A 22,857-nucleotide genomic window follows, 5' to 3' on the forward strand; every position below is an offset into this window, starting at 1 on the left:
AAATATAACATTAGGGATCTATTATCGACCACCTGACCAGGACAGTAATAGTGATGATGAAATGCTAAGGGAAATTAGAGAGGCTATCAAAATTAAGAACACAATAATAGTGGGGGATTTCAATTATCCCCATATTGACTGAGAACATTTCACTTCAGACGAAATGCAAAGATAAAATTTCTCGATACTTTAAATGACTGCTTCATGGAGCAGCTGGTACGGGAACCCACAAGGGGAGAGGCAACTCTAGATTTAATCCTGAGTGGAGCGCAGGAGCTGGTCCAAGAGGTAACTATAGCGGGACCACTTGGAAATAGTGACCATAATACAATAACATTCAACATCCCTGTGGTGGGAAGAACACCTCAACTGCCCAACACTGTGGCATTTAATTTCAAAAGGGGGAACTATACAAAAATGAGGGGGTTAGTTAGACAAAAGTTAAAAGGTATAGTGACTAAAGTGAAATCCCTGCAAGTTGCATGGGCCCTTTTTAAAGACACCATAATAGAGGCCCAACTTCAATGTATACCCCAAATTAAGAAACACAGTAAAATAACTAAAAAAGAGCCACCGTGGCTTAACAACCATGTAAAAGAATCAGTGAGAGATAAAAAGACGTCCTTTAAAAAGTGGAAGTGAAATCCTAGTGAGGCAAATAGAAAGGAACACAAACACTGCCAACTTAAGTGCAAGAGTATAATAAGAAAAGCCAAAGAGGAGTTTGAAGAACGGCTAGCCAAAAACTGCAAAGGTAATAACAAAATGTTTTTTAAATACATCAGAAGCAGGAAGCCTGCTAAACAACCAGTGGGGCCCCTTGACGATCAAAATACAAAAGGAGCGCTTAAAGACGATAAAGTCATTGCGGAGAAACTAAATGGATTCTTTGCTTCAGTCTTCACGGCTGAGGATGTTAGGGAGATTCCCAAACCTGAGCCGGCTTTTGTAGGTGACAAATCTGAGGAACTGTCACAGATTGAAGTGTCACTAGAGGAGGTTTTGGAATTAATTGATAAACTCAACATTAACAAGTCACCCGGACCAGATGGCATTCACCTAAGAGTTCTGAGTGAACTCAAATGTGAAGTTGCGGAACTATTAACTAAGGATTGTAACCTGTCCTTTAAATCGGCTTCGGTACCCAATGACTGGAAGTTAGCTAATGTAACGCCAATATTTAAAAAGGGCTCTGTGATCTGGAGAAAGGGGTAAAGAGTGAGGTGGCCAAGTTTGCAGATGATACTAAACTTCTCAAGATAGTTAAGACCAAAGTAGATTGTGAAGAACTTCAAAAAGATCTCACAAAACTAAGTGATTGGGCAACAAAATGGCAAATGAAATTTAATGTGGATAAATGTAAAGTAATGCACATTGGAAAAAATAACCCCAACTATACATACAACATGATGGGGGCTAATTTAGCTACAACGAGTCAGGAAAAAGATCTTGTAGTCATCGTGGATAGTTCTCTGAAGATGTCCACGCAGTCTGAAGAGGCGGTCAAAAAAGCAAACAGGATGTTAGGAATCATTAAAAAGGGGATAGAGAATAAGACTGAGAATATATTACTGCCCTTATATAAATCCATGGTACGCCCACATCTCGAATACTGTGTACAGATGTGGTCTCCTCACCTCAAAAAAGACATTCTAGCACTAGAAAAGGTTCAGAAAAGGGCAACTAAAATGATTAGGGGTTTAGAGAGGGTCCCATACGAGGAAAGATTAAAGAGGCTAGGACTCTTCAGCTTGGAAAAGAGAAGACTAAGGGGGGACATGATAGAGGTATATAAAATCATGAGTGATGTTGAGAAAGTGGATAAGGAAAAGTTATTTACTTATTCCCATAATAAAAGAACTAGGGGTCACCAAATGAAATTAATAGGCAGCAGGTTTAAAACAAATAAAAGGAAGGTCTTCTTCACGCAGCACACAGTCAACTTGTGGAACTCCTTACCTGAGGAGGTTGTGAAGGCTAGGACTATAACAATGTTTAAAAAGGGACTGGATAAATTCATGGTGGCAAAGTCGATAAATGGCTTTAGCCAGGATGGGTAAGAATGGTACCCCTAACCTCTGTTCGTCAGAGGATGGAGATGGATGGCAGGAGAGAGATCACTTGATCATTGCCTGTTAGATTCACTCCCTCTGGGGCACCTGGCATTGGCCACTGTCGGTAGACAGATACTGGGCTAGATGGACCTTTGTCTGACCTGGTACGGCCTTTCTTATGTTCTTATGTTCACAACCCCTTCCAAGATGCAGGATTTGTTGTGTCTAAACCATCCAAGACAGATGGCTATCCAACCTCCTTTTGAAAACCTTCAGTGAAGGAGCTTCCACAACTTCCAGAGGCATCTGTTCTATTGTCCTATGAATAGTGATCTGCAAAATCCATAGATTAATAGATTTCAAAGGCAGGAGGGACCACTGTGGTCATCTGGTCTGAACTCCCACATAACACATGGCAGAGAATCCACCCAGTGTTTCCTGCTTCTAGCCCAGCAAATTAGAATTGAATTTGAATGCATCATTCAGAAAGGCATCTGTTCTTTGTATAGGTTGGGATTTTGAAAATTCATGAGGGACTGGGTGCCTAACTAATTTAGATTCCAAGACTCCAAGTAAGATATGAAGTATGCAGCACTTCTCTCGTCGAGTCCTTGCTCAGGAAAATAGTTCTATTGTATATGGTTCTGTAACCAGGACTGAATTAAGGTAGGATCCAGGGAGCAGCCCTTAGGCTGGAAGGTTGCCCCTGGACCCACAGAACTACAGAGGTTGCCTACTTCCAGAGAGTATTGGAATCTGCTGTGGGGACAACTTTGGTAGACCACTGAGCCAGTGGTATCATAAGCACTTTGCTGAGTTGATGGCCCTATGTCTGGATTGAATCCAGGCCTTACTCCACCTCATACCATCAGTGAATTTGCTTTCTGAGGCCTGTTCTTTATGGCCCCAATTCAGCAAAGTATCTAAACATGTGCCTAGTTTTTAAGGATGTTTGTTGTCCCATGGAACTCTGGGAATTCTCTTGTGCTTAAAGTTAAGCATGTCCTCAAGTACTTTGTGGAATTGGGGTATAAACTTCTCAGATGCCGAGGGAACTTTTACCTTGAACACTTAGGCACTACAGGATGAGGCAACAGCCATGCAGGGGTTTTGTGGATCATGGTGGAGCCTAAAACTGGGCCTTAAGTGCTGAAAGCTGGGGTTTAGGTGCCTAAATACCTTTGTGGCTCTGTGCCCCAGGCCTCACTTACTACAGTGTTGTCACTCAGTGAGCACTGTGGTGGGTTCCTTAGATTGTCAGCCATGAGCGGTGGAGCTCTGCCACCCTCAGTGCTGCCACAGCCACACCTACTGGACCCTAGTTCCTGGGTTTGGTGGCAATGTTTTTGTTTTATTATGCCTCATTCAGGTTCTGGAGCATCTGAGGAGGCACATACCATGTCCTCATCCGCCCCAGAACCTGCATAGGGAACATCAAAAGCATCTTCTAACAGACGCTTTGGCTTTTCCCTGGGAGGGTTGGGTCCCAGGAGGGGAGGCACTGCATGGCTTCTGCCAGCCCAGGGCTCCTGGTGGGAGGTGGGTGCGCAGAGTTTCGGCCAGCCGAGGACTCCTCCGGCTGAGGCGGGGAAGGCTCAGGACTTCGGCCAACCTGGGGCTCCTCCAGCCAAGATGGGGGTTACTCAGGGCTTTGGCCAGCCAGGGGCCCGTGCAGCTGGGGGAGATGAGGTGCTTGTGGCTCCGGCCATGGAGGGCAGGTCCTTTTGTTCTGCCTTTTGCAGTGTCCTAGTCCATGACAGGGCCTCTGTGCACTATGGCAACAGTATTATTTCCGACCCAAGCAGCTAGTCATAGTTCGGGACCCTGGGGGAGTTCCCAGCTGGAAGCAGAAGCTAATGGAGGATGGTGTTCACTCAGATGCAGTCTTGTTTATTTACAAGGGATGTACCAAGTCCTGCTTCTCCAAACACACGAGGAGCTAGGAACAAAAGGAGCAGTTCCTCAGCTCATGGCCCCAAGCCTCTGTATCCAACAGATCCACAAGCTCTCCTCAGATTTTGTCAGAGTTTCACTGTGTTCACAGGCTAGTGCTTGGCTTTGTTGCCTCTGCCTCTCTCTCTGTTCTTGTCTGGCCTCATTTTCTGTGTGTTCTCTCACAGACCCGGTCACAATACCCATAGAATCTTGAATGCCCACGTGGTGCTACTTTCTGGGCAGAGCTTGTTGGCCTCTTGTCTTTTACAACTACCTTAAATGAAGGGCCCATTGACACATCCATTTGAATGAGGTTTTACTCAACCTGTAACAAGTTTTCACCCAGCTCATACCAATATAGTAAGAGTAACCATACTTGCTGTATTGCTGGATGTATCTTTTTGACAGACATAAAATGAAGCCCTCTCATTAATATGCTCAGTAATGGACTAAATACAAACATATCAAGGATTCTTTTTTTAATGCTGGTCCCCCAAGGCATGTACTTAATTTAAAAAAAAATGCTTATAATGCAGAACATTTTAATGATTCCCTTTTGAAGAGATTTCACAAGATCACTCAGGGGAGGTTCCTGTCTCCTATAAAGAGAATAGGAAAAGGGTAACATCATTTCTGGGGCTGCTTTTCCAGAGTGATACAGGTTCTGGCCAGTGGGCTGGTCTCCTTCCAACCAAACTCTGGACCACTTGAAAAAAGACTTGATGAACTGAAGACAAAGATGAATTGACACAATCCCATCAGCTGCTATCTGCTCCATGACCCAAATAAGGATAATAATCCTACATTCCTGGTGAAGGAGAAAGGTAACATTTATGGTATATAAAACTACAATAATTTCCTTCTCCATTCAGGCTTCCATGGTGCACTGTAAATGCATAGTGAGACAGAGGGCAAAATGTTCAAAAGTGCCTAAGTCCCTTCATCAGGGTTTTACTAAGTGAATAAGGTGCTTTTGAAAATGGGACTTAGGAGCTTTAAAACATTTTAACCAGAACCCCTTACCACTCTATAGGTGACGGGATGGATTACATGATGATTCCCTGTTCTGTTCATTCCCTCCGAAGCACCTGGCATTGGCCACCATCAGAAGACAGGATACTGGGCTAGGTGGACCTTTTGGTCTGACCCAGTATGGTCTTTCTTATGTTCTTAGCCATATATACCAAAAAAAAATCAATTGGATAAGGCCAAGATTTTCAGACTTGACTCGTATTTTTGTAAGCTTTTTTTCAGTGTCCAATAGAAGACGTTTTAAAGGGGCTTGATTTTCAGAAAGTGCTGAGCACCCACCTTCTGAAAATCACTAGTCACTTGCTACTTGGCATAAATTATTCAGTGAAGAACAGCAACATTTGCTGAAGAATTTTTGTGATCAAAGAGCATCCAACTAGCTCTGTTTGTAACGGCTGTAGTTGCATTTGCTGTACATCATTGAGAAGTCTTTTTCAAGTTTTCTGCTCTGTGTGGCTCTTTCAGGGAGCAGTTTAGCTAAGAACTGTAGTGTGGTCCTGTGCATAGTCTTTAAAGAAGCATGGATGCGAGTGATAGAAAAAAAAAACTGCTGGACTATTATTTGTCAAATAAATATTTGCCAGGATTTTAAGGGGCCCAATCTGAGACACTTTTAAAGGGCCTGATTTCCAGAAAGAGGTGAGAAATATTTTACATCTAAACAGTGAGACCTAGTCTATTGTAGCTTTTTATCTAAGCATGTGAGAGGCAGAAAGAAGCAGAAAAAGAGAGAGTCAGGGGTTAGCATAGCCTTGAGATAAAAACAAGAGACAGAGCTACTTTTGGGCACAGGACCCAATGGAAAGGCAGACTTGGATTGCTGAATGAGGAAAGTGCCCTCTGCACATTCTTTGTAAATAAACAGGATTCCCTACAAACATCTCTGACTTCTATCACAGATCTCTGCTACCTGTGCCAGCCAAGGGACAATGGTATTTAAATTTATTTCCCCATGTTAACTGCTGAAGACTCCCTGTCCCACTCGTGCTAAAGATTTCCCTCTGTTGGGGTGTGACCATATGCCCAATGAAGACCATTCACATTGTAAACTGTCCAGGGAAAGGACTTGGTTCATCGCTGTGTCTTGTACTTAATAAATAACAAAATTGAGGCACAGAGAGGTTAAGAGACATACTCAAGGTCACCAGCAAGTCAGAGGCAAAAGCCAAAATCGAGACTTTTGATAGGAGAGGTCTATCCTGGCACACAGTCGCATGCTTTTACCTTGACATAGTGCTGCCTCTCATCAGTTATTATCCACTGTGTCCCGAATGCTCAGGGTTCACAGCAAAGTTTGGGCCTGGAGTTGGTCCACAATTTGCTGAATGACCAATTTTCCTCTCAGTTTGCTGATTCAACAAAATGTAAATGTTTCATGGGAACATACCAATTTTGGCACATTTTTTATGACAAATAAGTGAGGTATTTTATTTCTGTAACTTCAAAGCATGTAGATTCGACTATCATCTCAAGTTTAATAGACTAGAATAGAACCGAGTAGAAATGAAAAGTAAAAAGGAAGTGCTTTATCGTTATCCCAACAAAGCACGTCAACATTTTGATAAGGTTCTTTAACTGTTTCTGAAATGAAATTTGTCAGAATTTTGCTGGAAGTGTTGCTGTTTCATTATGATCTGGGATGAAAGGCAATTTCAGAATGTCAGGATTGCCCATGGAATGGACATTCTGAGTTTTGGCCAGGTCACATCATTGAAAGACGAGAAATAAATGAAGCACAGCTTCAAGATACTTCTTCTTATTCACAATGGGGGTGGAGGGCCAGTACTTTTGCTCTATCTTGCTAAACTCCTTTGCTCTTCTAGACCTAGGCTAGAACCCAGGAGTCCTGATGCTAAGATACCCCTTCTCTAGTCCACTAGACCCCAGGCCTTTCTCAGAGCTAGAATAGAACCCAGGAGTCCTGGCCTCCATTGTTCTAACCACTAGACCTCACTCCCCTCCTTCACTGCTGTAAACACTAGACAGCACTACTTCCCACAAGGACATATAGCTTCAGGTTTTATGGATAGTTTTTTTCATTGTCTCGTAATTATCTGCTGACTCTCTTTCCTTCAGACCCTCCCTATGAAGGAGACAGGCAGTGGAAACCTCACCACCATTTCCCACATCCTCCTCCTGGGATTTGGGGACCTCAAGGAACTGTGGATCCTTCTCTTTACTGGCTTCCTAGCTCTCTATATCATATCCATGGCTGCCAACCTCATCCTGGTAGTGCTAGTGGTGCTGGATCCGCATCTCCAGACCCCTATGTATTTCTTCCTCTCCAGCCTCTCCTGCCTGGAGATGATCTCCACCTCCAACATCTCCCCTGTGATTCTTGCTGGTCTCCAGGCAGGCAATGCGACAATATCTCTGGGCGGCTGCTTTGCACAGCTCTATCTGTTCGACTCCCTGGCCACCGTGGAGTGCTTCCTGCTGGCAGCCATGTCTTATGACCGGTATTTGGCCATGTGCCGCCCACTTCACTACCCTTCCCTCATGGACGGCAAGGTCTGCGGGCAGCTGGTGGTTGGGTCCTGGGTGGGTGGGTTCCTATTCATGGGGATTTTGTCACTGTCACTTATAGCCTTGAGCTTCTGTGGGCCGTGCAAGATAGACCACTACTTCTGTGATTTCCAACCCCTCCTGGAGCTCTCCTGCACCAACACCTCCATTGTCCACACAGTCACGTTCTTCCTGTCCTTCATCCCAGCCTCCCCATTATTTCTGACAGTCACTTCTTACATTTGCATCACCTGGGCTGTGCTGAGGATCCCCTCTGCCTCAGGGAGGCGCAAAGCCTTCTCCATCTGCTCCTCTCACCTCACTGTGGTTATGCTGTTCTACGGGACTTTGGTGGCTGTGTACATGTTCCCCAGGGGCAGCACGGAGCTGAACCCCAGAAAGGAGCTCTCCCTGCTCTACACAGTGCTCACCCCACTCCTCAATCCCCTCGTCTACAGCCTGAGGAACCAGGAGGTGAGCAAGGCCTGCGGGAGAGTTGCCAAAATGGTCTCATCGGGAGGCTTATACCACCAGCCAGTCTCCAGCTTATGGCCCACCCAATAGCTGCTACTGCATGAGAGAGGCTTGGGGACACCACTACTGGGAATTCTAACAGCTGCATTATCCTCATTCCACTGCTCCCTGATCATCATCATCTGGGCCCTACTGACCCTGTAGGACTGTAATAGTCTCTGATGGTCTTTACTGCTCTCTCTTGGAGTCTTTTGGCCTGCTGGTCTCCCTCCACCCCTGCTGCTCTCTGTTGGTTACAGTTGGGTTCTACCAGTCCCTGCTGGTCCCACGGCTCATCCCTGGGTTTTACCAGCCATTGCTGGTCTGTGCTGGCCCCTGCTTTTCTCTATTGTCCACAGCTGTGATCTTCCAGCCCCTGCTGGGCTTGAACTGCTTCTACCAGCCTATGTTTGTAGCACCGGAGCCCCTAAGTTCACTAGATCCATTGCTCCCTTCCAAAATCTGGTTGCCAACTGGAAGCAGTTGAATTTTTTCCACTTGGATGGGGAGAGGGTGAACAGAGGTGCATTCCCATTCATAGTGCATCCAAGTGGGAAGCTACTGTAATCCACTGCTCATGCATCCATTATGAGGTGCTTCATATCCCAAAAGGGGCATGTTTAGGTGTGCAGGAGGTATAGCTTGGACTCCCCCAGTCCTGCATATTCACAAGCAGTGGAAGGGAGGGCCCGTACAGGACAAGCTGATCTTCTCCTGTAGATGTAGAAATTGCTGCTGTCCCTGATTATTTTCCCAATGCCTTTAGAAGGATTTGTCCTTCACAAACACATGTCAAAATTCGAGCTGGTTGAAAAATTTCTGATGGCATTTCACTGAAATCCGCAGGAGTGTCAATTCTGATAAACATGTATAAAAATGTTTTGCAATTTGTTTTATTTTCTATTCTACTCTAAATTCACCTCTGTGTTCCATTGACCTGAAACAAAGTTATTTCGAATATTTCATTTGGCAGGAAATGTCAACATTTGATGGTTTGTTCCAATGCGAAACAAAAGCAGTTTTCAAAATCACCAGACTTGATGTCAAATGGAAATGCCAGGCCTAGGCGATGACTTTTATTTTTCCTTCAGGGTGCTCTACCCCCACTCTGCCCTGAGGCTCTGCCCCCACTCCACCCCTTCACCTAAGACCCCTGCCCGCCCATCGCTCGCTGCTCTCCACCCTCCCCCAGGTCTCCCCTCAAGCCACCAAACAGCTGTTTGGCAGTGGCATCGATCAGCCCTTTGCTGGCACCACCAATTAGTTGTGATTTATTTTTCCATCTGTACTCCAGCCCTGGAATACTCATGGAGTCGACACCTATGATTCCAGGTCCTGCACAAACTAGTCAGAATGCTTTAAATTGTCATCTGATTTTGGTTACCTTCTTTTTTCGGGTGCCAAAACTGTTGCACTGAAGCTGTGCATGTTCACCATCTTTCAAAACCGGGCCTAACATTTTCTAGTTAGGGGCCTAAATTTAAATCTCTAAATATGGGGCCTGATTTTCAGAGGGCCACTTCATTCAATGGGAGTGGTAGGTGCTCAGCACTTCTGAAAACCAGTCTATACTTGGCCAACCAGCATTTAGTGCTAGGCACTCAAGTTAGATACTTCCTCACCAGGAGCCAAAACGTAGCCCTATGTGAAGCCCCACAATGTAAACATAGGATCAAGTTTGGGGCCTCCAGAATTGAAGGTTCAAGCCCCAAATATATGAACTCAGGTGTTGATGCAATACATTCTCCAGCAGACTCCCAGGCAGCTGCTGCTTTGAAGAATGATCAGCCAGTGGCAGACAGACTCAAAACTGAACAGGCATGATAGTGCTCTGAGTCATAGATACAGTCTTAGGGCAAGCTACTTGTCTTCTCTTTCATGGCCTGGCCTAGCCTTGCCCAGCTTGTTATCTTTAATTTGCTGTTGAGATGTTGACTCCCACTTCTGACTGGCACAGGATGTCCGCCTTCATCGCCTGCTTGTTACATCTTTAAACGAGACCTGTTGTGCTGTATCTCGTGTTGCCACTCACGCTTAGGAGAAGCTCCTGGTAAACAGCCAGAAACTACCTCATTATCATCTTTCAAAATGCTCCTTGAAGCTCTCCTTTCCCGTGATGCCTATACAAAATGTGACTATGGTTAGGGCACTGGTTTGCTGGGATCACTGCCTCTCATGCTGACCAATACTGCCTCATAGTTGCCTTGCATTCTCCCATCTATCTGTATCCATCTATTCTCTCCTGTCTCATATTTAGATTGTAAACTCTCCGGGACAGGGATCGTTCTTTTGTTTTGTGTTTGTACAGTGCCTAACACCAGGGAGTCCTGGTCCATGAATGGGGCTCCTAGTTGCTACTGTAATACAAATATATAATAATAATACTTGATCAGGATTGTGTGACACAAAGAAAGGAGGACCTCTTGTGACTCTGAGTAGAGGGGGAATTCACACTTGGCGTGGCCAGATGGAATAGCGTGTAAGGCCAACCTGAGGGGATCATTTATGGTGGACTGGTGACATTATGGAAACTGATGTGAAAACAAGAGAGAGACCGGCCTTTGGGAAACAAATGTGTTGGTGTAATAGTTGTGATTTAGTGACCAGGAACCTCCAAAGGCTAGAACACCCTCAAAGAGACTTAGGCGCCTAACTCCCATTGGTACTTTTTGGCACCAGTGGTGACTACATTTCTGGGGGCCCAAACTGAGATGATTTAGAGGCCAGATTTTCAAAGGTGTTGAGTACCCGCAACTCCAGTTCAAGCCAAGGGGCGCTGCAGGTGCCCATCACCTATCAAAATCAGGCCCATGGTGTATCAAGTTGGGCATGCAGCACACCTTCCTATCTACAGTCATATAAGGCCCCCTATTGCCATAAGATTGGAGCACATCCCAATCTTTAATATATTTATCCTCACCATGCCCCTGTGAGATACTGAAGTGATGTGTACAGATGGGCAACTGAGACATGCGGAAACAAACGGCCAGTTTTCAAAGGTGATTTTGGTGACTAAACATGCATAGATGCCCAGAGGGATTTCCAAAAGAGGTCCGGGCCCAGATTCTCAAATGGGATTTAAGTGCCTAAATTAATGTCAATGGGAGTTAAATGGTGGGAGCTTTAGAAACCCACTAGGCATTTATCTCTTATCTGCATCTTTGGGCACCCAAATACCGTTATTAATCTGGTCTGAAATGACTTGCCCAAGGTCCCACCACTGCCAGTGAAGGGCCCCATGCTGATCTCTGTATCCATACACCCTCCGAATTTGGCAGGTTCAAGATCCTAAGCCAGCTCTGATCGTTACAGCGGATAACAAAGTGGTGTGCTACCTGGAAAAGGAAAGCTGCTCTGTTAGCTCCAGGCACATACTGGTGGAGCCAGGATTATAACCCTGATTTTTCATCTCCAAAACACACCAGGAGCCTGCCACCTGCATTAAAAGACACTGCTAGGAACGGACACCGCTAGTAAGCCCCTTGGCCTGCGTGAACATTCACCACTAGGTGGCGGTACCTTCTCTTACAACAGGGGTTGGCAACCCTTCAGAAGTGCTATGCCGAGTCCTCATTTATTCACTCTGATTTAAGGTTTCATGTGCCAGTAATACATTTTAATGTTTTTAGAGGTCTCTTTCTATAAGTCTATAATATATAACTCAGTGGTCCCCAACCTTTTTATGGCCAGTAGCACATTCATGTTTCCAGAAGTGTGGGGCGGGCACCAACAATTTTTCAAGGCTTATTTTGTATTTGTACATTAAATAATACAAAAAACATATTTACTATTACATAATATATGAATCCATAAGATAAAAAGAGTAATTTTACATGTAAAAGGTATTAATTAAATTATTTAGCAATTACTTTCACCTTACCATGTGAATTTGCTCTTTTTTATCTACCAGTAAGAAAAATTAAGGAGTTTTTACAAAATAAATATCATAACCAGTTTTCATCTTATTTATTTAAAAAAAGTAAAACATTGTTGAACTGCTGGTCCAAATATATTTATTATTCTTACTTTAACATAGAATGAAGCCTGCAGCCCTGGAGTTCTCTGTCCCTGGCGGGCGCGGGGCCCCAGCTTCTCTCCCATGCTGGGCACTAGGCGGGCCCCGAGCCTGCCGGGGACCAAGAACACTGGCGTCTGCAGCCTGCAGCCCTGGAGTTTGCTGTCCCAAGCAGGGGCGGGGCCACGGCTTCACGCCAGAGAGAAGCCACAGCCCCGCGCCTGCCGGGCACAGAGAACACCGGTGCCCACAGCCTGCAGCCCTGGAAAAGCCGGAGAGAAGCTGCGGCCCGGCACCTGCCAGAGACAAGGAACACCGGCGCCTGCAGCCCCGGCGTTCCCTGTCCCTGGCAGGCATGGGGCCACGGCTTCTCTCCCCTGCTGGGCACTAGGCGGGAACACATAAATGCAGGGCCGCCCAGAGGATTCCGGGGGCCCGGGGTCTTCGGCGGCGGGGGGCCCTTCCGTTCCGGGACCCGCCGCCGAAGTGGCCTGAAGACCCGCGGCGGGAGCCCCCCGCCACCAAATTACCGCTGAAGCGGGACCCGCCGCTGAAGTGCAGCCCGGTCTTCGGTGGTAATTCGGCGGGGGAGGGTCCCCGCCGCGGGTCTTCGGGGCACTTCGGCAGGTCTTCGGGGCACTTTCGGAACGGAAGGAGCCCCCCGCCGCCGAAGACCTGGCTGCGCTTCGGCGGCGGGTCCCGCTTCCCCCCTGCCCCGGCCCCAGCCTCTTACCCCCGGCTCCCTCCTCACCCGGAGTCTCAGCGCCTCGCCGGAACAGCCGCAGCGTGTGGCCAGCGGGGCCTGAGCTCCGTCCCGCTCAGAGCCGCATGGTGAGGGGGCGGGGCTGGGAGCTCCACACCGAGCGGAGGGAGCTGAGCTCAGCCTGGAGCTCCCAGCCCTGTCCCCTGACCACACGGTTCTGAGCGGGGCGGGGCTCAGGGGCCCCGGCGGAGACTCGGCGCTTGATGAGCTGAGGCTCCAGGAGAGGGACAGAGGCGGAAGCCTCCGCTGTTCTCTTGGGGGCCCCTGCGGAGCCCGGTGCAAATTGCCCCTTTTGCCCCCCCTCTGGGCGGCCCTGCATAAATGCCCTGGTAGCCGCCATGGCGCCCGCGGGCACTGCGTTGGGGACCACTGATATAACTAAACTATTGTTCCATGTAAAGTAAATAAGGTTTTTAAAAGGTTTAAGAAGCTTCATTTAAAATTAAATTAAAATGCAGAGGCCCCCGGACCAATGGCCAGGACCCGGGTGTGTGAGTGCCACTGAAAATCAGCTTGCGTGACGCCCTTGGCATGCATGCCATAGGTTGCCTACCCCTGTCTTACAACATACACACTGCCAGTGCACCTGAAACTGCCTCCTAGAATTCACACTGGGCTGACTCAAAATCTCCCATCTAAACACCCTGGGATTGTAGGCTGTTTGAAATGTGGAATAAGTAAATAACTTTCCTTATCTACTTCCTCCACATCACTCATGATTTTATATACCTCTATCATATCCCCCCTTAGTCTCCTCTTTTCCAAGCTGAAAAATCCTAGCCTCTTTAATCTCTCCTCATATGGGACCAGTTCCAAACCCCTAATCATTTTAGTTGCCCTTCTCTGAACCTTTTCTAGTGCCAGTATAACCTTTGGCTGGTCAGCATGTACTCTGGAAGGATTGCAAGTAAAGAGAGCATTTACAGGTGATTAATTCTGAAGCACCCTTAATGGCGTCCACTTAACATGTTTACATCAGTAATACAAGTTTATACATACATACAGACAAAGAAATAATACATACAAACAAATGGGATGAACACACTCAGTAGATCATAAGCTTTGTAATGATACCTTACAAGAGACCTTTTGCATAAAGCATATTCCAGTTACATCATATTCACACTTATAAACATTTTTATAAAGCATATGGACTGCAACATCATACTCTCTCTGGCCCAGTCTGGTCAGGACTCCTCTCAGGATCAGAATGAAGAAGGTCTGGGGTCCCAGGAGACGGTGGGGGTGGCAGCCATGATGGTGAAGCTCACTACTTCCCCTCCTCTCATCTTTTGATTAGCCAGCATTCACATCTGTCCATCCAAAGTTTCTTTTGGAGGACCCCAAAAGGTAGTGGTGGAGGGACCAGCACATCTTCTGCTTATTTGTCCAACAGTTAGGCCTAATTTTTGACACAACAATTTGGGTTAATAGTTTCCCAGTCCCACACTTCTCTTGTTTACTAGGCATGAGCTTAACACAGGCCTTGAATTATAGCGGGAGACAGAATTGTTTTGACTAATTCAGTCCTTCTCTCTCCCTTTGCACCCCAGTTCATGACCTCAGGAGGTCATCTAGTCCAAACCCCTGCTCAAAACAGGACCAATTCCAACTAAATCATCCCAGCCAGGGCTTTGTCAAGCCTGACCTCAAAAACCTCTAAGGAAGGAGATTCCACCACCTCCCTAGGTAACCCATTCCAGTGCTTCACCACTCTCTGGATGAAAAAGTTTTTCCTAATATCCAACCTAAACCTCCCCCACTGCAACTTGAGACCATGACTCCTTGTTCTGTCATCAGGTACCACTGAGAACAGTCTAGATCCATCCTCTTTGGAACCCTCTTTCAGGTAGTTGAAAGCAGCTATCAAATCCCCCCTCATCCTTCTCTTCTGCAGACTAAACAATCCCAGTTCCCTCAGCCTCTCCTCGTAAGTCATAAGAAGTAACATAAGAAAATACTCAGATTCCTCCACTGGGAAACTGACCTTTGAGGCTCTGGCATCTGTTACTATGGAGCAAAGGGGTGACCCTGGTGTCCAAAGAAGGGGAACATTATTAGTATTAGAGGTTCAAGAGCCAAGCAGTGCTAGGTGCTGTACAAAAGAAGATAGTTCCTCTTGTGTCTCGCATTGGATCTTTATTGATGGCTGTCTAGAAGATTTGGACTCCTGAGTCCCATTAAAATTGATAGAACATGTAAATCCCCTGGACAGATTTTCAAACCTCAGCCCAAGCTCTATGGAGGACTGTTGGGATTGCAGTTCGTGCATCTTGACCTCAGTTTCCCCATTTGTACGAATGGGGATAAAAATCTTTCCTTCCTCTATTTGAATTGTAAATTCTTCAGGGCAGGGTTGTCTTTCACTGTGTCTGTGCAGTGCCTGCCATGATGGGGACCCTAATCTCAGTTGGGGTCTATGCAGGATTGGGTATAAGAGTTCCCCAGTCTTTGTTGAGGATTTTAGGTGGTCCTATAATTAGGGCCCTACCAAATTCACAGCCATGAAAAACACATCATGGACCATGAAATCTGGTCTTTTGTGTGCTTTTACCCTATTCTATATAATACTACTTTATGTATAGTATAGGGTAAATGCACACAAAAGACCAGATTTCACAGGGGAGACCAGCGTTTCTGAAATTGGGGGTCCTGACCCAAAAGGGAATTGCAGGGGGAGTCACTAAGGGTCTCTGCATTCAGAGCTGGGAAGCCAGAGAGCGGCAGCTGTTGGCTAGGTGCCCAGCTGTGAAGGCAGTGCCCTGCCAGCAGCAACACAGAAGTAAGGATGGCAATACCATACCGTGCTATCCTTACTTCTGCACTATTGCTGGCTGTGGCTCTGCCTTTAGAGCTGGGCTCCCAGCCAGCAGCCGCTGCTCTCCAACTGCCCAGCTCCGAAGGCAGTGCCGCCGCCAGCAGCAGTGCAGAAATAAGGGTCGTGTTAGAAGAAAAATGGGCAGATTGACCCAGAGGCAGATTTGAGTACAGGCTTCTTTATTGTGATACTTGTTCCCCTGGACCAAATTTTCCAGTAAGCACTGAATTAGTTACAGCACACTCTTTCTGTTTAGGTTAGTATGGTGACAAACTTCCTCCTCTGCCTTGATGGGTCCTGCACTTATTGGCAAATTTGCTCACCTCAGAGATTCATGGCAACCCTCTGTTTGGCCACTTTTGTTAGTGGCTCAAACCTGCCATTCACTCAGCTAACCTCATCACTGGCCAGCTTGGGGAAACAGAAGGAGCACAATCTTTTGTGCTGATCCACCTATGGGGTCAGGGGACAGGCCAGGGACCTTACCCTTTGGTGGGATCCACAGTGCAGGACAACTCCTCCTGTATCCAATAGGGAGTTGGGAGGATGGGGGAAACCCAGGCCCACCCTCTACTCCAGGTTCCAGCCCAGGGCCCTGTGAATCACAGCTGTCTACAGTGTTTCTTGTAACAGTTGTGTGACAGCTACAGCTCCTTGGGCTACTTCCCTGTGGTCTCCTCCCAACACCTTTATCCTCACCACCGGACCTTCTTCCTGATGCCAGATACCATTTGTATTCCTCAGTCCTCCAGCAACAAACCCTCTCACTCTCAGCTCCTTGCAAGCCCCTCACTGACTGAGCTGAGGTCCTTTTTAAACCAGATGCCTTGATTAGCCAGCCTGTCTTATTTGATTCTAGCAGCTTCTTAATTGACTCAAGGTGTCCGAATTAGCTTCACTGCCTTAATTGGTTCCAGCAAGTTCCTGGTGCTCGTCCACGTCCCAGTTCTCAAAAGGATCACTGTCCTGTAGTTATCTGGCCCGACCCTGTCACAGTATGTACACGCCTAACCATCCATTATAACATCCTCAAGACCTTTATTAAGTAATAGAAACACCCACGGATTAGTGAACCCACCTCTATCTATTACTCATAGCATTACACATTACTTTTACCTTGAAGATATATTTATTTTTAACAATTTATTGCCATAAATCTTCATTATTAGCAGTTCTCATGGTAGTGAGGAAGGGGTCCTAAGTTCTCAGGGGAGGGTGGGGGAAAGGGCCCTAAGCCAGGGCTGGTTTAAATAGCTGGGAAAGGGAGAGAGGGGACGATAACATTCCTTTTACCTTCATTTACGCAAAGAGCATTTCCCCTGAAGCTTCTGCAGTTGCATCCTTATCCATCTTTATAAGCAACAGAGAAGGGAAGAATCTGGCAATTTATATTTTAGACAAAGAAATACTAAAGAATTTGCAACTTATGTACTAGACACAAAAATATTAGACACAAAAATATTGCCTACATATGCCTTTGTCGCCTAATACCATGTCAGCACATTAGCAGCTTATTGTTATACTTAACCCTAAAATATCCCAACAGGTAGCAGTACCACAACCCTCCCACAATAACCTTGTGACCCCCCCCACAACTCCTTTTTGGGTCAGGATCCCTACAATCACAATGCTGTGAAATTTCAGATTTAAATAGCTGAAATCATGAAATATGCAATTTTTAAAATCCCATGACCGTGGAATTGACCAAAATTGACCATGGATTTGGTAGGGCCCTACCTATAATACAAATAATGGTTTCATTGGAGCTAGGAAAGTTTACTCCAGCTGAGGATCTGGTCCTGTAACAATATTTTCCATGGGTAGGATATTCAAAGCCCCCTAAAGCAGACAGATGCCCCAATCTCATTAATATTACTGGGAGCTGGGTAGCCAAATCCCTAAATGACTTTGAAAATCAGAATCTGCAAACACAAGGGGACAAAGCTAAGATAGTGGGTGCAACATTGTCCTGAAATGAGTCCATTATTGTGCAGCCTTTGTGTTTTCTAATGCACAATTGTGTGATGGATTTTCCTAGGTTTTCAAGTAGGAAGATTTCAGAAGGAAAAACACAAAAAGAAACAGCTTCAGTCTCCAGAATGTTGAAACCTTGCTAGCAATTGGCACAAGAGGAAGAATAGAGGTTACATTTTAAGGGATTATTTTTCATTATTTGCTTTAAAATAGGTTGATGTTCATAGTTCTTTTTAAACCTATCTCAGCACACACAGTTCTCATGCTGATTATCTACTGCATCAACTTTCTCCTACTCAAGCATATTGCCTGATATATATCTTCTTCTGTGTTTTAACATAATAAACACTAATAACACAAACCTGCTCACAATGTTTGGTCTAATAATACTTATGTGAATGAAAATGAGCATTGCACAGTCAGTACAAATAAATAGAAGAAAAATAATCTGTGTTCTTTGTTAAACCTGGTGTAAACAATTGTGTTACCTGCAAGATACTCAGGAGATACACCAGAGTTGTCCCATGAATACTAACAAAACAGTACATTGTTATTCCATAGATAAACCTGAGTTAATCAACAGATACTACAGAAGTACTACATTGCTATTACTCCATAGATACTACAGTATTACAACAAAAGTTACCACATAGATACGGTCAGCAGAATGTGACTTTTATTTTTGTAATTTGAATGGATAATATTGATATTTATTTTTAAGCATTTTTTCAATTTTTATTGATTTAAATTTTCACTATTGTGGGAAATTATGTAGGGGTCAAATAATTTTTTAATGACAGTAGACTCTGAGATTCAAAAATGTAAAGCTTTATAACTGTTAAAACACACATTGTCAACATCACATGTAAATATATACAAAGTAAATATCTTTAAATCAAACTCTAATAACTGCTAAAGCGGCATTTTTTTTTACTTTGCCAAACTGTAAATTTCACTTATTATCGATGTAAATATTCTTTTTGTTGGTTTCTGTGTGTACAGTGAAATTTACCTTTACCAACACTTACAGATAAAAATCTAATCTTCCCACGCCTACGCATAGATGATAGAGATTTGCTACAAAGTTATTCCACAGACTATGTAGGTTTATTAGATAAAATCTGCATAATAGCTATATAATTTCGTCATAGATACTACATACTTACAATAGCATTACTCAATAGATAATACAGATTTACAACACTATTATCCAACAGATATTATAGGTATTACATAAAATGTGAAGAGTTACTCCATAGATACAACAGAGTTGCTCCATGTGCTGTACAATTACAATACATATTTCCCCATAGATATTACAGAGATACAACTAAATTGCTCCAAAGATGCTGCAATGTTACCACTATATTGCTCCATATATAACAATGAATACTGCATGGATACTACAACATTACTACTTAGATACTAGAGTTGCTACAAACGTACTCCATATGCACTACAGAATTACTCCATAGATACTATAGTTATTAATTGTAATATATCACTTTTGAGATGGTGCGACCAGAACTGCACACCATGGATTTATATAGTGCCATTATGGTATATTCTGTTTTATTATATATCCCCTACCTAATGGTTACTAACATTTTGTTAGCTTTTTTGACTGCCTCCTTATATTGAGCGGATGTTTTCAGAGAACTATCTCTGCTGACTCCAAGATCGCTTTCTTGAGTGGTAACAGCTAATTTAGACCCCATCATTTGGTATTTATTGCTGGGATTATGTTTTTCAATGTTCATAACTTTGCATTTATGAACGCTGAATTTCATCTGCCATTTTGTTGCCCAGTCATCCAGTTTTGTGGGATCCCTTTGTGAAGCTTCACAAACTGCTTTAGACTTAACTATTATGACTAATTTTGTATTGTCTGCAAACTTTGCCACTTCACTATTTGTCCCTTTTTTGCAGATCATTTATGAATATATTGAACAACACTGGTCCCAGTACAGACGCCGGGTGACACCACTATTTCTGTCTCTTCATTTTGAAAACTGACTATTTATTCTATTCTTTGTTTCCTATCTTTTTACCCAGTTACTGATCTGTGACAGATTTTCATTACCATTCTGCCCAGGACCACAGTTGACCAGGCTGTGGCCACAGGCTCTTTTGGGGAGGAGATGAGGAGGCACACACCAAGGATCTAAATTTTAAAGCTTTATTGATAAAACATTAAATAACAGGAGATTGTGCTGGTACCGTTCCCATGTCACTCAGGGGAAGAAAGAAAGTGTTAATTCCCCCAGGTCCTAACCCACTTTCATACTCACACACACATGTGTAACATCAGAAGACGGGGGGAAGGTGGACGGGAGTGCTGTCCTGGGCCTAGGCTGTCCAAGAATCTGTTGTGCTCTCTAAGTTGCTCCAGCTCTCAGGAGGGTTTTAAGTCCTGGGCTGCTTTGGGGGTGTTTTCGTCAAGAGCCCTCTGTTCCTGGTGCTCTTTGTACCAGTCCAAACAGGCTTGCTATGGTCTTGTTCCCTTTCCCAAAACATCCTAGCTTCAGGGACGCCTGACTCGGTGCCCCCTTTTGTTATCTCGCCTGTGTTTTCAGACTGGCAGCCCTGGGCTTTGTTTTCCTCTCCTCTGGCTTTGCTGTTCTGCAGGTGCAGGTCAGTGTAGTCGGTTTCCTACAGCCTCTCAGGCAACTTTCAAGCCCCAGTCTTTCTCATTTGTCTGCCAAGTCTCAGCTGTGAGCAGTGTCCTTGGGTGGAGACCAGCATCTTATCTTCGGACTGAGCTTGCTAGCTGCAGGGTTGAGTTAACCCATTCTCTGCTCTCTTTCTCCTCTCCTTTTGGCCTTTCTTACCTACAAAGGAAACTTCCACTCTCCACTCACACACCTTTGACCCTCCCCAAAATACTTTGCAATGCTTGCCACAGAGTCAGTCACATACAATATTGATATGCCTTCCCCAGAGGACTCCCTACTGGGAGGGGGGCATTGGGGTGTGACACCTTCCTTCTCGTCCCATGATACCTTACTTTGCTTAAGAGCTCTTGGTGAGTGACTTCATCATGGGCTTCCTGAAAATCTAAGTACACAATGTCCACTGGATCCCCCTTGCCACATGCTTGTTGACCCCCTCAGTTTCTTCTTCTTCTTCTTCTTCTTCTTCTATTTCCCTCTCCACAGCCCGTATCTGCCCAGCAGCCTCTTCATGGCACTGATGATCTCCTTGTTCCTGAGTGTGTAGATAATGGGGTTCAGCAGGGGGAAGACCACGGTGTGGAACACGGCCACCACTTTGTCCAGGGGGAAGCTGCGGAAGGGCCGGCAGTAGATGTAGGTGGCCGGGCTGAACATGATGATGATGATTATGATGTGGGTGATGCAGGTGGAGGCTGCTTTGCTCATCCCCTTTGAGGAGCCACCTGCCCACAGCCGGACCAGCAGGGCCCCATAGGAGATGAGCAAGAGGAGGAAGCACAGCAAAGTGACCAGGCCACTGTTGAAGAACATGAAGAACTCCAGCACATAGACATCGGTGCAGGCCAGCTTGATCACCTGGGTGATGTCACAAAAGAAACTGTCCAGCTCATTGGGGCCACAGAAGGGGAGCTGGACAATGAGGATGACCTGGAAAAATGAGTGCATGAACCCCAGGGCCCAGGCAGCCCCTACCAGGGCCCAGCAGACCCCTCTGCTCACCACAGTGGTGTAGCGCAGAGGCTGACAGATGGCCACATACCTATCAAAGGCCATGCTCATGAGCAGGTTGATTTCAGCCCCTCCTAGGAGGTGGAGAAAGAAGAGCTGGGCCAGGCATCCCCCGTAGGAGATAGTCTTGTGGTGGGACAAGAAGTGGCTTAGTACCTTCGGGGGGATGACAAAGCAGTAGCAGATGTCCAGAAAGGCCAGGTTGGCCAGGAAGAAATACATGGGGGAGCCCAGGTGGGGGTCACCCCAGATGCTGAGGATGATGAGGATGTTGGCTGGGAGGATGATGATGTAGAAAAGCAAGAAGAGGACAAAGAGGAAAAGCTGCACCTCCCGGGTCTGGGACAGCCCCAGCAGCAGGAACTCTGTCACCTCTGTGTGGTTCCCCTGCTCCATCCCATCAGCATGAGGTCCTGAAATAGAATTCAGGGTGAATGTTATTGTAAAATTTACTATGCACATTATGGTAGTGGAGAGGTGCAACTTATACCATGGCCCCCATTGTACCAGCTGCTGCGAAGATCCCAACTGAGATCAGAGCCCCCATCATACCAAGTGCTTCACAGACACTCAGCGAGAGGCAATCGCTGACCAAGATGTAAGATACAGGGCTATAACTAGGGCTGATTAGAATTTTTTCCATCAAAATGTTTAGCTGGTGATGAAGTGAACATTTTTGTGAGAAGTATTAGCTTCCCTTGTAATTAAACAAAAATTTTATTCCTTGGAAAAACTCAAACCTGTCACTTTGAAATTTTGGGGATTTTCAATGCAAAGTCAAAAATTCCCCTCCCCCCCTTGACAATTCTGACCTGAAAGGCTTTTTCTTTTCATCTTAATCTTTGGGGATTTTTTGGCAGGGGAATGATGGTGGCATGCGTGTCATCAAAATAATTTGGATGCGGTTTAGTGAGGAGGTATTAGTCAGATAATCAAATCAAAAAAATGACAGAGCCATAGAAGCAGAGAGATAAGGGGGACAGGGCACGTGGGGAAACAGGAGGGCTAGTAAAGAAGAAGCATGTGGGAATTGTTACTGTGAGTGGTAATGTCTTGATAGTCCTTCCGTCCTTTTTTTATTCACTTATTCTTTTATCTCATCCCCATTTATGTATGTATTCCTCCAATTTCTTATGCATGCATTTGATTAGTTCTCACTTCATTTACAAATTAATTGAAATTATTAATGTAATTTAATCAGCGCAATGGGGGCACTGATTAACACATCCATTTCTTCATTTATTTATATGTTCATTCATCGTTTGTTATTCGTGTATTTGTTCAATACACCATTTATGTTTTTATTTATACATTGTATTCTTCCACTATTTGTTCATTCATTCATGTCTTCATTCTTTTCTTTATGTGTTATACGTGCATTTATTATTTCCTTCCATTGTTTAGTCATTTATTTATACATTAATTTAATCATCTAGCCACTTTTTTATTTATTTATACATTCTATTCTTAATTTAAACTTTAATTTATTTAGACATTAATTTATTCATTAGTTTTATCATTCATTCATTCTTTTATTCTTTCACTTAGTTATACATTCGATTGAC

At 44.9% G+C, this 22,857-nt stretch overlaps 2 protein-coding genes across 2 annotated transcripts; one reads left to right on the forward strand and one right to left on the reverse strand.

Moving 5' to 3' along the window:
* The first annotated feature begins 7,106 nt into the window (after nt 1-7,106).
* LOC123347349 (olfactory receptor 6N1-like) lies at nt 7,107-8,090 on the forward strand. The gene has a single exon (XM_044984763.1). It carries the CDS (start codon nt 7,107-7,109, stop codon nt 8,088-8,090), a length of 984 nt encoding a protein of 327 aa, XP_044840698.1.
* Nucleotides 8,091-20,749: 12,659 nt separating this feature from the next.
* Nucleotides 20,750-21,688, reverse strand: LOC123348041 (olfactory receptor 4N2-like). Its single transcript, XM_044985286.1, has one exon. It carries the CDS (start codon nt 21,686-21,688, stop codon nt 20,750-20,752), a length of 939 nt encoding a protein of 312 aa, XP_044841221.1.
* Between the last annotated feature and the right edge of the window lie 1,169 nt (nt 21,689-22,857).

The sequence above is a fragment of the Mauremys mutica genome, chromosome 13 (genome assembly GCF_020497125.1).
Source record: "Mauremys mutica isolate MM-2020 ecotype Southern chromosome 13, ASM2049712v1, whole genome shotgun sequence".
NCBI classification, from domain to species: Eukaryota; Metazoa; Chordata; order Testudines; family Geoemydidae; genus Mauremys; species Mauremys mutica.